At 40.4% G+C, this 12,422-nt stretch overlaps 1 protein-coding gene across 1 annotated transcript in view; it reads left to right on the top strand.

The window, feature by feature from the left end:
* Window positions 1-5,245: 5,245 nt before the first annotated feature.
* Window positions 5,246-12,422, top strand: part of LOC133569800 (partitioning defective 3 homolog) — a 529,671-nt gene continuing 522,494 nt past the window's right edge. Inside the window, exons 1-2 of the mRNA XM_061922423.1 lie at window positions 5,246-5,257; window positions 5,309-5,483. Of these exons, the coding sequence (XP_061778407.1) occupies window positions 5,246-5,257; window positions 5,309-5,483 (187 nt within the window). The remainder of the gene's footprint in view (window positions 5,258-5,308; window positions 5,484-12,422) is intronic.

Genomic DNA, 12,422 nt, shown 5'->3' with positions numbered 1-12,422 from the left:
GATGCTTTCCACATCAGGGGTGTCACACTCTTTTTGGCTCAGGGGCCGCATGGAGGAACATCTATTCCCCTGCGGGCTGGACTCGTCCAATCATGGCATGATAACTTAAAAATGAAGACAGCTACAAAATTGTATTTTTTGTCTTATTTTGGTGAAAAATAGAACAATAGAAAATGTACACATTGGCAAAAAACACTTGAATAGGTTCTTTGAAGAGTTTCAGATAAAGAACACAACAAACTCAGACTTTGTGTTTTTACAAAGACACAAAACATTAAGTACTTCCTTTTTTAGCATTCTCATGTTGGCAGTTCACCATTAAACACGTGTTTGGAAAAGTGTTTCCTCAAATGGCCACATTGGTGACATCCGCAAAACATTAATTTATCGCATTCAAGTATTACAATTATAATATAAACAAAACACTTGTGAAAATGACACCATAATAGCCGACATAACTACAAACGTATGTGAACATGGTAGATTTAGGCATTACATGAAATAGAACAAACAACAAATGTGGAAACACATTTTTACAATAGAGTTCAGGGTGCGCATCACGCATTCAACCAATTGCAAGTGGTGCATGGAACTCTAACCAAAAAAGATGGTCAAGTTGATTTAAGTCTTTGCATCTTAATGTTTTGTCTTTTTTTTCCGTTGAATGGATCATTTACAATGAATGAAGGTATTGTGCGTCCCGACCATCAGTCTGCCGCCATTTGCTGCCAGCCACAACGGGAGCAAATGATTCTTTGCACTTGAATTGCTATTGCGACACATTTAGAACAACAGTTTCTTTCATAAAAAAAAATGCAGCTCATTTTCTGTTTTACAAACTCATCTTGCGGGTTGGATTAAACCGGTTTGTGGAACTGTATTTTTGACACCTGTGTTGTAGATTGTCTTAACCCTTCATCTTTACCAGTGTGTTGCCCTCCAGCCGCCCTTGGGCTGGCAGGTAGAGAGTGACGGACTGGCAGTTGTGTGACAGCTAGTGGAACCTGCTAAGTGGGTTTTTGCCATTCTTCAGGGCCTTGAGGTGTCTTAAAACATAATCTGTGTTGGAATTACAATTGTTTCTGGTTTAAAAATTTTAATCTGAATGGATCTGTTTAGCATTTCCACCATGGAGTTCACATCCACAGACAACTTTGTAGTCAATACAGAGTCACACTCATTGTTGAACCTCAACATTCACATGTCCAAATTGTATTGTTATTTATTTAATTTCCCCATCATGCTTTGTAATGGATTTAAATGTATTTAGTTCAAAAATTTGCATGATGTATGGACATTTTCATAATATTGACACATTTTATTTGTGACCACGGCGCCGATCATGGCTGCCTCGGTACTATCGTGCGCTCTGTTTTCTTTGTTTTTGTGCGTATATTGTGTGTCCGCGTATTCTTTCACCGCAAATAACTACTTAACATTAGATCAATCACCCCTACCGACTTAATACCGGTCATTTTAGCTTGCACCAAGAACAATTCCTAGTTTGTGAATCTGTTCTCAAACAATGGCAATAAAACAGATTCTGATTCTGATGTCTGTTGGCATTTAGTGGTGGTCCGATTCTTTTGTTTTGTTTTTGCACTATGACTAGGGAAAGTTGTTTGTATTAGGTGGTATTAGGTTATTGACATGAATTACTCATATCATCCCCAGGATTGCGATAAAGCAGCATATACATTTGTTAGAATAATTATGTGTAAGTTATCACACAACTTTTATGCTTAAAGGCTGTTGCTTTAGTTATTAGCTAATGTTCTCAAGTTGTACTTTTCTATCTGTGCAAGGACAAAACTTATCAGTCACCACCTCGCCGCAGATATTTTGTTTGTCTTAGCCCACTAACAGCCGAAGACTTCAAATACCTCAACAAAGATAAGACGACAGCACGCAGACCAAGCAGAGACAAGGCCCCCAGCACGTTACAGCACGGTATAGCTCGGTTGGTAGAGTGGCCGTGCCAGCAACTTGAGGGTTGCGGGTTCGATTCCCGCTTCCGCCACCCTAGTCACTGCCATTGTGTCCTTGGGCAAGACACTTTCCCCACGTGCTTCCAGTGCCACCCACACCGGTTTAAATGTAACTTAGATATTGGGTTTCACTATGTAAAGCACTTTGAGTCACTAGAGAAAAGTGCTATATAAATATAATTCACTTCACTTACATCACTTATTGTGCGTACTGGAAGCCAATTTGCATGAAATGTGTGGCCACTCCTTTTAGAGGCGGTCTCTGATGTAACCAGGGACCACCCAAATAAATAGAGGAGCACGTGGGCTGGACTTTAGAGCCTTGGTTGTTGCCCAAAACGTCTCTCCTCGTTGAGCTAAATTGAACTCTGTCTCTGCAGGATTCCTTGCTTCTTGTCTGTTTAATAGATGTCATCAGTGTTTGAACCTGACACATTTACTTGAAAAAGTGCTAAATATCTCATCTAAGTCTTGCATAGTTTTCTTAATGACATACATATTTAATTACACCTGTTTCCTTTAAAGACCTTTATGTTGCATATTGTATCAACTACATTACGAACAATTACGTGTTTAGTTTTTTCCTGGGAATGGCTGCCGACTAATCCACCTTAATGTTGTCCTTTGAGGAGATGGGAACTTGACAACACAATTTGGGCACATTTTGAATGTTTCAAGAAGAAGTAAACATCACCAGGAGACCATCAAGAGTCTTTAATGGACAGCTGGCAGACGGAGAACTCATTGAGTTGCTAAATGAGCCCAGGAACGAACTTGATTACTCCACTAATTATTCATTGGCAGGACGGTGAAGACACCTCTGGGGGGAAACTCTGTCTTCTGCTGCCTTGTCGTCATCATCATCATCATCACATCTTCATCACATACACACTGATTGACATTTTTATAGTCGGACGTCTTCAAGGCTGACCAGCTAAACCACTTCCACACTCTTCTTCAGCTAAGTCGAGGGTCGGGTTTTGTCCAGCAAATGTTTTATACTGTGTGTGAATGCACAAAGGTGAGCTTTGTTGATGTTATTGACTTTTGTGGCGTGCTAATCAGAGCTTTTTTGATCACTGCAAGACTGCAAGCTAATCCATGCTAACATGCTATCATTATGCCTCGTTTGTGGCTATATTTGAGCTCATTTAGTTTATTTCATTTACGTCCTTTGTGTATTTGTTTTATATTTGCATGTCTCATGACACATTATCTGTTTGTAACATGGACTGGATTTCTGATAGTTGTGTGTGCGCCATGTTGTTACAGACCACAGCAAACGTTACCCAGCTTGCAAAGATGGAAATAAATCCATTAAAGGTGTTTACTTTAACTTGGACACAGACATCTATACCTTTGGCCGTTCTAAGACATTTCCAGGAGTTATCTCACCCTCTGAGAAGTTTAACTAAAGTTGTCTAATGTTGTCAAAATGTGTGTGCGGTTCTGCGCTTGTCAAAGTATTTAGATTTAAGGTGTAGTGCATGAAAATGGACGTCATAATCATGTTTTTTCAGGGTCAAACTACACAGTGAGGTTCTAATCCCATTGATGATCAGACTAAGTAAATGTCCATCAACACTTGAAGGTCATTTGATCAGATCATGCTTATGCAGTCTCAGGTTTTTAAGGGAGCTGAAAAGAAATCCTGAAATTCTTATGTATTCCCATTCTAAATCGATTCATAATTTAAAAAAAAAATGTAAGAGAATTAAAACACGTTTTCTTAGGACATTTCTGTGCTTTTTCATCACGTCAGCAGCCAAGAGGAGTTTTTGTAACTCTTTAGCAAAGTTTTTATTGTACATTTTATGGTGAGAAACGTGTTGAATTGATTTTTTGTTTGTTTTGTTAATATCACTAACAACAACTGGACTCTCACTATTATGTTAGATCCACTATGGACTGGACTCTCACACTATTATGTTAGATCCACTATGGACGGGACTCTCACACTATTATGTTAGATCCACTATGGACTGGACTCTCACTATTATGTTAGATCCACTATGGACTGGACTCTCACACTATTATGTTAGATCCACTATGGACTGGACTCTCACTATTATGTTAGATCCACTATGGACTGGACTCTCACACTATTATGTTAGATCCACTATGGACTGGACTCTCACTATTATGTTAGATCCACTATGGACTGGACTCTCACTATTATGTTAGATCCACTATGGACTGGACTCTCACACTATTATGTTAGATCCACTATGGACTGGACTCTCACACTAGTATGTTAGATCCACTATGGACTGGACTCTCACACTATTATGTTAGATCCACTATGGACTGGACTCTCACACTATTATGTTAGATCCACTATGGACTGGACTCTCACTATTATGTTAGATCCACTATGGACTGGACTCTCACACTATTATGTTAGATCCACTATGGACTGGACTCTCAGACTATTATGTTAGATCCACTATGGACTGGACTCTCACACTATTATGTTAGATCCACTATGGACTGGACTCTCACCATTATGTTAGATCCACTATGGACTGGACTCTCACACTATTATGTTAGATCCACTATGGACTGGACTCTCACACTATTATGTTAGATCCACTATGGACTGAACTCTCACTATTATGTTAGATCCACTATGGACTGGACTCTCACACTATTATGTTAGATCCACTATGGACTGGACTCTCACACTATTATGTTAGATCCACTATGGACTGGACTCTCACTATTATGTTAGATCCACTATGGACTGGACTCACACTATTATGTTAGATCCACTATGGACTGGACTCTCACACTATTATGTTAGATCCACTATGGACTGGACTCTCACACTATTATGTTAGATCCACTATGGACTGGACTCTCACACTATTATGTTAGATCCACTATGGACTGGACTCTCACTATTATGTTAGATCCACTATGGACTGGACTCTCACAATATTATGTTAGAGCCACTATGGACTGGACTCTCACTATTATGTTAGATCCACTATGGACTGGACTCTCACTATTATTTTAGATCCACTATGGACTGGACTCTCACTATTATGTTAGATCCACTATGGACTGGACTCCCACTATTATTTTAGATCCACTATGGACTGGACTCTCACTATTAAGTTTCATGGATGATTATGCTTCAGGAATTCTGCTCAAAATGATTTCTGCTGATTTTGTTTATCCCCTATTTCGGAATTGTTCCGCCATGTTTACTTAGTCACCGTTTGGAGATCAATCAGAAGAACTTTTTGTAGGAAATGAGAGCTCGTGTAAAAAAACGAAAAACTTCTAAGTCATTTTCCTCTTGTTCCTCTCCTCAGTTGGTGGCCGTCTTCGAAGAGCAGGACCCTCACAACGGAGGTGACGGCACCAGCGCCAGCTCCACGGGGACACAGAGTCCAGAACCCTACGTGGGCCAGCTGAGCTCCACCTCCGCCTTCCAGCCCTACCAGGCCGACGGCGAGATCGAGGTCACGCCATCGGCGCTGCGATCGAGTGAGTCGCTTCTATTCCGAATGTCACGTCTTCCACGTTGTCTCACGCACACGCACACACCACCTGGTGGACACGGGCGCACCACCTGGTGGACACGCACCACCACCAAGGTCCGTGGTCATCGTGACGGTGGCGTCACTTTCATATTCCAAGTGTCTAAATTATTTCCTCTATTTAATTTGGATGGTGTTTATCTACATCAGACCTGGGCAAAATAGGGCCCGCAGGCCACATGCGGTCCTCAAGATCTTCAATCAGGCCCGCCGGATGTTCTACTTAATTTTGTTAGACCTTTAACATCAAAAGTGTGGTCACCATTATGATGTTTTTACATGACCCCAAGTCTTCAACTATGGAAAGTATTTCAATGGTTGAAATCTGCACTTTTGAGTGTTGTACGAGCTACTACAGTAATCTAGGTCAGTGATTTTCAACCACTGTGCTGCGGCATACTAGAAGTGCCGTGAGACACAGTCTGGGAGATTTTCTAAATTCACCTATTTGTTAAAAATATTTTTTGCCAAACAGTAATTTTAGTCTGCAGATGATGTTTTGTTGTTGAGTGGTTGGCAAAGTAACCGTGTTATACTCTTCCATATCAGTAGGTGGCAGGCGGTAGCTAATTGCTTTGTAGATGTGGGGAACAGCGGGAGGCAGTGTGCAGGTAAAAAAGGTGTCTAGTGCTTAAACCAAAAATAAACAAAAGGCGAGTGCCCCTAAGAAAAGGCATTGAAGCTTAGGGAAGGCTATGCAGAATGAAACTAAAACTGAACTGGCTACAAAGTCAACAAAAACAGAATGCTGGACGACAGCAAAGACTTACTGTGGAGCAAAGACGGCGTCCACAAAGTACATCCGAACATGACATGACAAGTAGTTGTTGATTTTGTTTAGTTTTTTTCTTATCAACTTTGTTTAGATCAAAGACTTGTATCAGAACTAGTTTATCAGTGTGTTGTAATTGGTAAAGTGTCATTTAGTCTAAGTCTAAGACTAGATCAATCAATCAATCAATGTTTATTTTTATAGCCCCAAATCACAAATGTCTCAAAGGACTGCACAAACCATTACGACTACAACATCCTCGGAAGAACCCACAAAAGGGCAAGGAAAACTCACACCCAGTGGGCAGGGAAAATTCACATCCAGTGGGACGCCAGTGACAATGCTGACTATGAGAAACCTTGGAGAGGACCTCAGATGTGGGCAACCCCCCCCCCCCCCCCCCCCCCCCCCCCCCAGGGGACCGAAAGCAATGGATGTGGAGCGGGTCTAACATGATACTGTGAAAGTTCAACCCATAGTGGCTCCAACACAGCCGCGAGAGTTCAGTTCAAAGCGGATCCAAGACAGCAGCGAGAGTCCCGTCCACAGGAAACCATCCCAAGCGGAGGCGGATCAGCAGCGTAGAGATGTCCCCAACCGATACACAGGCGAGCGGTCCATCCTGGGTCTCGACTCTGGACAGCCGGTACTTCCTCCATGGTCATCGGACCAGACCCCCTCCACAAGGGAGGGGGGGGACATAGGAGAAAGAAAAGAAGCGGCAGATCAACTAGTCTAAAAAGGAGGTCTATTTAAAGGCTAGAGTATACAGATGAGTTTTGAGGTGAGACTTAAATGCTTCTACTGAGGTGGCATCTCGAACTGTTACCGGGAGGGCATTCCAGAGTACTGGAGCCCGAAATGACAATTAGTTTTTGATTTTGTTTAGTTCTTTTCTTATCAACTTTGTTTAGATCAAAGACTTGTATCAGAACTAGTTTATCAGTGTGTTATAATTGGTAAAGTGGCATTTAGTCTAAGACTAGATGTGACCAATCTGCGTCAAAGATTAGATGTGACCAATCTAAGTCTGGGACTAGATGGGACCAATATAAGTCTAAGACTCAGTAAAAAGATGTGTAAGGGTATGGATATGTGTCTGGGTATGGGTATGGATATGGGTATGTGTATGGGTATGGGTATGTGTATGTGTATGGATATGGGTATGTGTATGGGTATGGGTATGTGTATGGGTATGGGTATGTGTATGGGTATGTGTATGGATATGGGTATGTGTATGGGTATGGGTATGTGTATGTGTATGGATATGGGTATGTGTATGGGTATGTGTATGGGTATGTGTATGGGTATGGGTATGTGTATGGATATGGGTATGTGTATGTGTATGTGTATGTGTATGTGTATGTGTATGTGTATGGGTATGGGTATGGGTATGGGTATGTGTATGGGTATGGGTATGTGTATGGATATGGGTATGTGTATGTGTATGTGTATGTGTATGTGTATGTGTATGTGTATGTGTATGGGTATGGGTATGGGTATGGGTATGGGTATGGATATGGATATGGATATGGATATGGATATGGATATGGATATGGATATGTGTGTGTGTGTGTGTGTGTGTGTGTGTGTGTGTGTGTGTGTGTGTGTGTGTGTGTGTGTGTGTGTGTGTGTGTGTGTGTGTGTGTGTGTGTGTGTGTGTGTGTGTGTGTGTGTGTGTGTGTGTGTGTGTGTGTGTGTGTGTGTGTGTGTGTGTGTGTGTGTGTGTGTATGGGTATGGGTATGTGTATGTGTATGGGCTGATGTATGATGGATGTGGGAATGGGCAGCATAAATCCCCGAGTGGAACCTCCCTAATAGAACATTTATTGTTATGTTCTGTCAAAGTGCTAGCTGTGTTCACAGAGACCGTGGACAAGCAGGAGTTGTGATTATTAAAGTGTCGTAATGAAATGTTTCTCTGAGTTACAACCTCAATTAAATGAAGTGCAGACAAACAAAGTGCTGTCCCACCGGACATGCAAATGAGAAGAAACACTGGCAGTTGAATCCTACATCAAAGTATTATTGGTTGTGCTGCTGGAGGCAATTTCTAATGATCATCTTTTGCTGCCTGATTGATTGATTGATTGATTGATTGATTGATTGATTGATTGATTTCCCAACTGAAAACTCTCAAATATTCCCTTCCTGGTTGTGATTCATGACCTTGGCAGCCACATTTGTCATTGCCATGCTAGCATGCAGTGTGCATGTCTTCCAGTTCATAACTGGATTAAAGATGAGGTCTGACTTGCAATAATGAATGTAATTACTTTGTAATTATCCAGATCCATTCTCTGCCCTTCACTAATCTTGTACAACACAGAGATAATAGCCTCCAGTCTTTATTGTTTGGTCTTTCTTTCTACCTGCACATATTTTTAAATATTACACTAAGTGTCCAATGCATCTTTCCTGGCTATTGCGTGCATCCAAATATATATATATATATATATATATATATATATATATATATATATATATATATATATATGTGATAGGACAATACCAACCTATAAATATTTGGGGTCTTGGCACAATCTAAGTCTATGACTAGATGTGACCAATCTAAGTTTAAGACTACATCTGACCAATCCAAGTCTAAGATTACATCCGACCAATATAAGTTTAGGACTAAATTTGACCAATCTAAGTCTAAGACTAGATATGACCAATCTAATTCCAATACTAGATTTGACCAATCTGAGTCCAAGATTAGATATGACCACTCTAAATCTAAGACTAGAGCTGACCAATCTAAGTCTAAAACCAATCTAAGTCTAAGACTACATCTGACCAATGTATGTTTAGGACTAAATGTGACCAGTCTAAGTCTAGGACTAGATGTGAACAATCTAAATTCAAGACTAGATATGACCAATCTAATTCCAAAACTAGATTTGACTAATCTTACCCCAAGATTAGATATGACCAATCTAAGTCCAAGACTAGATCTGACCAATCTAAGTCTAAGACCAGTCTAAGTCTAAGAATACATCTGACCAATCTAAGTCTAAAACTATGTCTCACAAGTCCAAGTCTAAGACTAAATGTGACTAATCCAAGTCCAATACTAGATATGACCAATCTGAGTCTAAGACTAGATGTGACCGATCTGAGTCCAACATTAGATCTGGCCAATCCAAGTCTAAGACTAGATGTGACCAACTGAAGTCTAAGACTAGATCTCACCAGTCTAATTCTCTAAGACTAGATGTGACCAAGTTTAAGATTATATCTGACCAATCTAAGTCTAAGACCAATCTAAGTCTAAGACTACATCTGACCAATCTAAGTCCAAAACTATATCTCACAAGTCCAAGTCTAAGACTAAATGTGACCAATCTAAGTCCAAGACTAGATATGACCAATCTGAGTCTAAGACTAAATATGACCAATCTGAGTCCAAGATTAGATCTGACCAATCCAAGTGTAAGACCAGATCTGACCAATCCAAGTCTAAGACTAGATGTGACCAACCGAAGTCTAAGACTACATCCCACCAATCCAAGTCCAAGACTAGATGTGATCAATCTAAGATTAGATCTCACCAGTCTAAGTGTAAGACTAGATGTGACCAATCTAAGTCTTGGACTAGAAGTGACCAATCTAAGTCTAAGAGTAGGTGTGACCAATCCAAGTCTAAGGCTACATCTGACCAATCTGAGTCTAAGGCTAGGTCTGACGAATCTAAGTCTAAGACTAGATGTGACCGATCTAAGTCTATGAACTGATGAAGTCTACTGATGAATGGTTATTCAGGAAAGTACACGGGTTGAGAACTATGTCAGCATGTGTAACGACTTGTAGACCTGTGCCAAGTCCTGGCCGGGTCTGTGTGGTCATTACAGTGATTGTGTGTGAGGCAGCTGTCTTTTCTAGAAGGACTTCTTATCTAATCCAATTGATCTGAGACAAGTGCCACTAAAAAGGCTCCCTGCCAACATCCAAAGACACGTCAAAGTTATGTACTCCAACCACGCCTCGTTTCTCGTTTCCAGGTATTAGAGTCAGAGCCCACTTGTCCTTTAAAGTCACGCTGTCAACTTTGTGTCAAGGTCTAAGCTGGTGCCGCTCCAGCTGAGCCTCTCCTGCTCCCCTGGATCTGGGCGACTTCCAAAGCCACTGATTGGCCATTATAGATAAAAGTAGCAGGTTTAGGTTTTGGAAGCACATGCTGCTCGCTCCGATAGCAGCCACCGACTCTTATCTCTGTCATCTGCCCTCGCACTTTATCTGTGCCTGGTCCAGAACCAGAACCACGACCTCAATCTCTCACTCTGCTGGTAATGCAGTACAATCTTTGATGTGTGGGGGGCTCGCCGAGTCCATAAGCTGGACCGTGGACATCTGCTGATTGCTTCGTTTTGGTTGTAGTTGGGGAGTCAGAATACGTATCCCATATCTGCCGATGAAATTTAGCTAACAAATCCTAAAAATCAGTCAGGTTTTACTGAAACCCAGAATATGACGTTAGAGGAAGGAAGCAAAATATTGGATATGTTGCGACAAGACAAAGGTGCCAAAACAAAGGACTATAAATGATAACTAAGGTCTTAATAGACTTCCTAAAATGTGTTTTGAATGTCACATCAAAGGATATATTTTATCTTGAGGAAGGCCTAATGCCAACCTTCTGTCGGGTTCAAACACCGAACTATCTATTACACAGGACAAGAAGCAAGGAATCGAGCAGGGACAAAGTTGAGTTTTACTCATGAGGAGAGACGAATCGGGCTGCACACTCAGTCACAGTTTCCCCCTATGCTCTAAGGCAGTGGTTTGGTTCTCAAATGGGGGTACTTGAAGGTATGCCAAGGGGTATGTGACATTTTTCAAAAATATTCTAAAAATAGCAACAAGTCAAAAATCCTTTATAAATATATTTATTGAATAATACTTCAAGAAATTATGAATGTAAGTTCATAAACTGTGGGAAAAAAATACAACAATGCAATATTCAGTGTTGACAGCTAGATTTTTTTGTGGACATGTTCCATAAATATTGAAGTTAATAATTTTTGTTTGTGATGAAATGTTTAGAATTATGTTTATGAATCCAGATGGATCTCTATTACAATCCCCAAAGAGGCCACTTTAAGTTGTGTAGAAATCTTTATAATTGAATCCCTTGTTTATTTTTCAAGTTTTTAGTTATTTTTATATCTTTTTTTCCAAATAGTTCAAGAAATTAGCAGTATTTTGCACTGTTATACAATTTAATAAATCATAAACTGATAACATAGTGCTGTATTTTACTTCTGTATCTCTTTTCTTCAACCAAAAATGCTTTCCTCTGATTAGGGGGTACTTGATTAAAGAAAAATGTTCACATGGGGTTGATAACCACTGCTCTAAGGTACAGTCCCACGTGCTCCTCTATTTATTCAGGACACCCTAGTAGACAAAACATGATTATTCAGAATGCAAATGTGCTGACGCTCAAGATCTCGCCCTGTCTCCGTCCGGGTCAAGGTTCTCAAAGTCCGTCCTTGGCTGTCAGCAGGCTGGGTCTGGAACCAAACTGCTGACAAGAGAAAACTCGCGAAGCAAGACCACAAGTTGTGTGCCTTTGCACAGATAGAAAAGTACAACTTCAGCACATTTGTTAATAACTATGGCAACAGCCTTTAAGCATAAGAGTTGTGTGATAACTGATACAGAATTATTCTAACACCTTCGCCCATTGTTCCGTTTGCATAATTCCACTTGATCAAACCTTTTCTAACATTCCACACTACATATTAATCAAAGTATGGATGATGTCGTATCGGATTATTATCAGGATTGGCCAATATCAAGGCTCTGATATCGGTATCGTATCTGAAGTGGAAAAGTTATATCAGGACCAAAAATGTATTTTAGATACAAATGACAAGATTTCCTTCTTGAAGAAGGTTCTCCCTCGGAGTCAAACACAGCATCCCAGCTGGAAGGGTTCTTCTACACCAGTGGCTCTCTGGAGCTTTTTCAAAAATATATGAAAAATGGAAAAAGATGAGGGTAAAAAAAAACAAATTTTTTGTTTTAATATAGTTTCTGTAGGAGGACAAACATGACACAAACCTCCTTAATTGTTATAAAGCACACTGTTTGTATTAAACATTAGGG

This window comes from Nerophis ophidion, linkage group LG15, assembly GCF_033978795.1.
Source record: "Nerophis ophidion isolate RoL-2023_Sa linkage group LG15, RoL_Noph_v1.0, whole genome shotgun sequence".
NCBI lineage: Eukaryota > Metazoa > Chordata > Actinopteri > Syngnathiformes > Syngnathidae > Nerophis > Nerophis ophidion.
The sequence above is the reverse complement of the archived record's forward strand: the minus strand, read 5'-3'. Positions and strand labels throughout refer to the sequence as shown.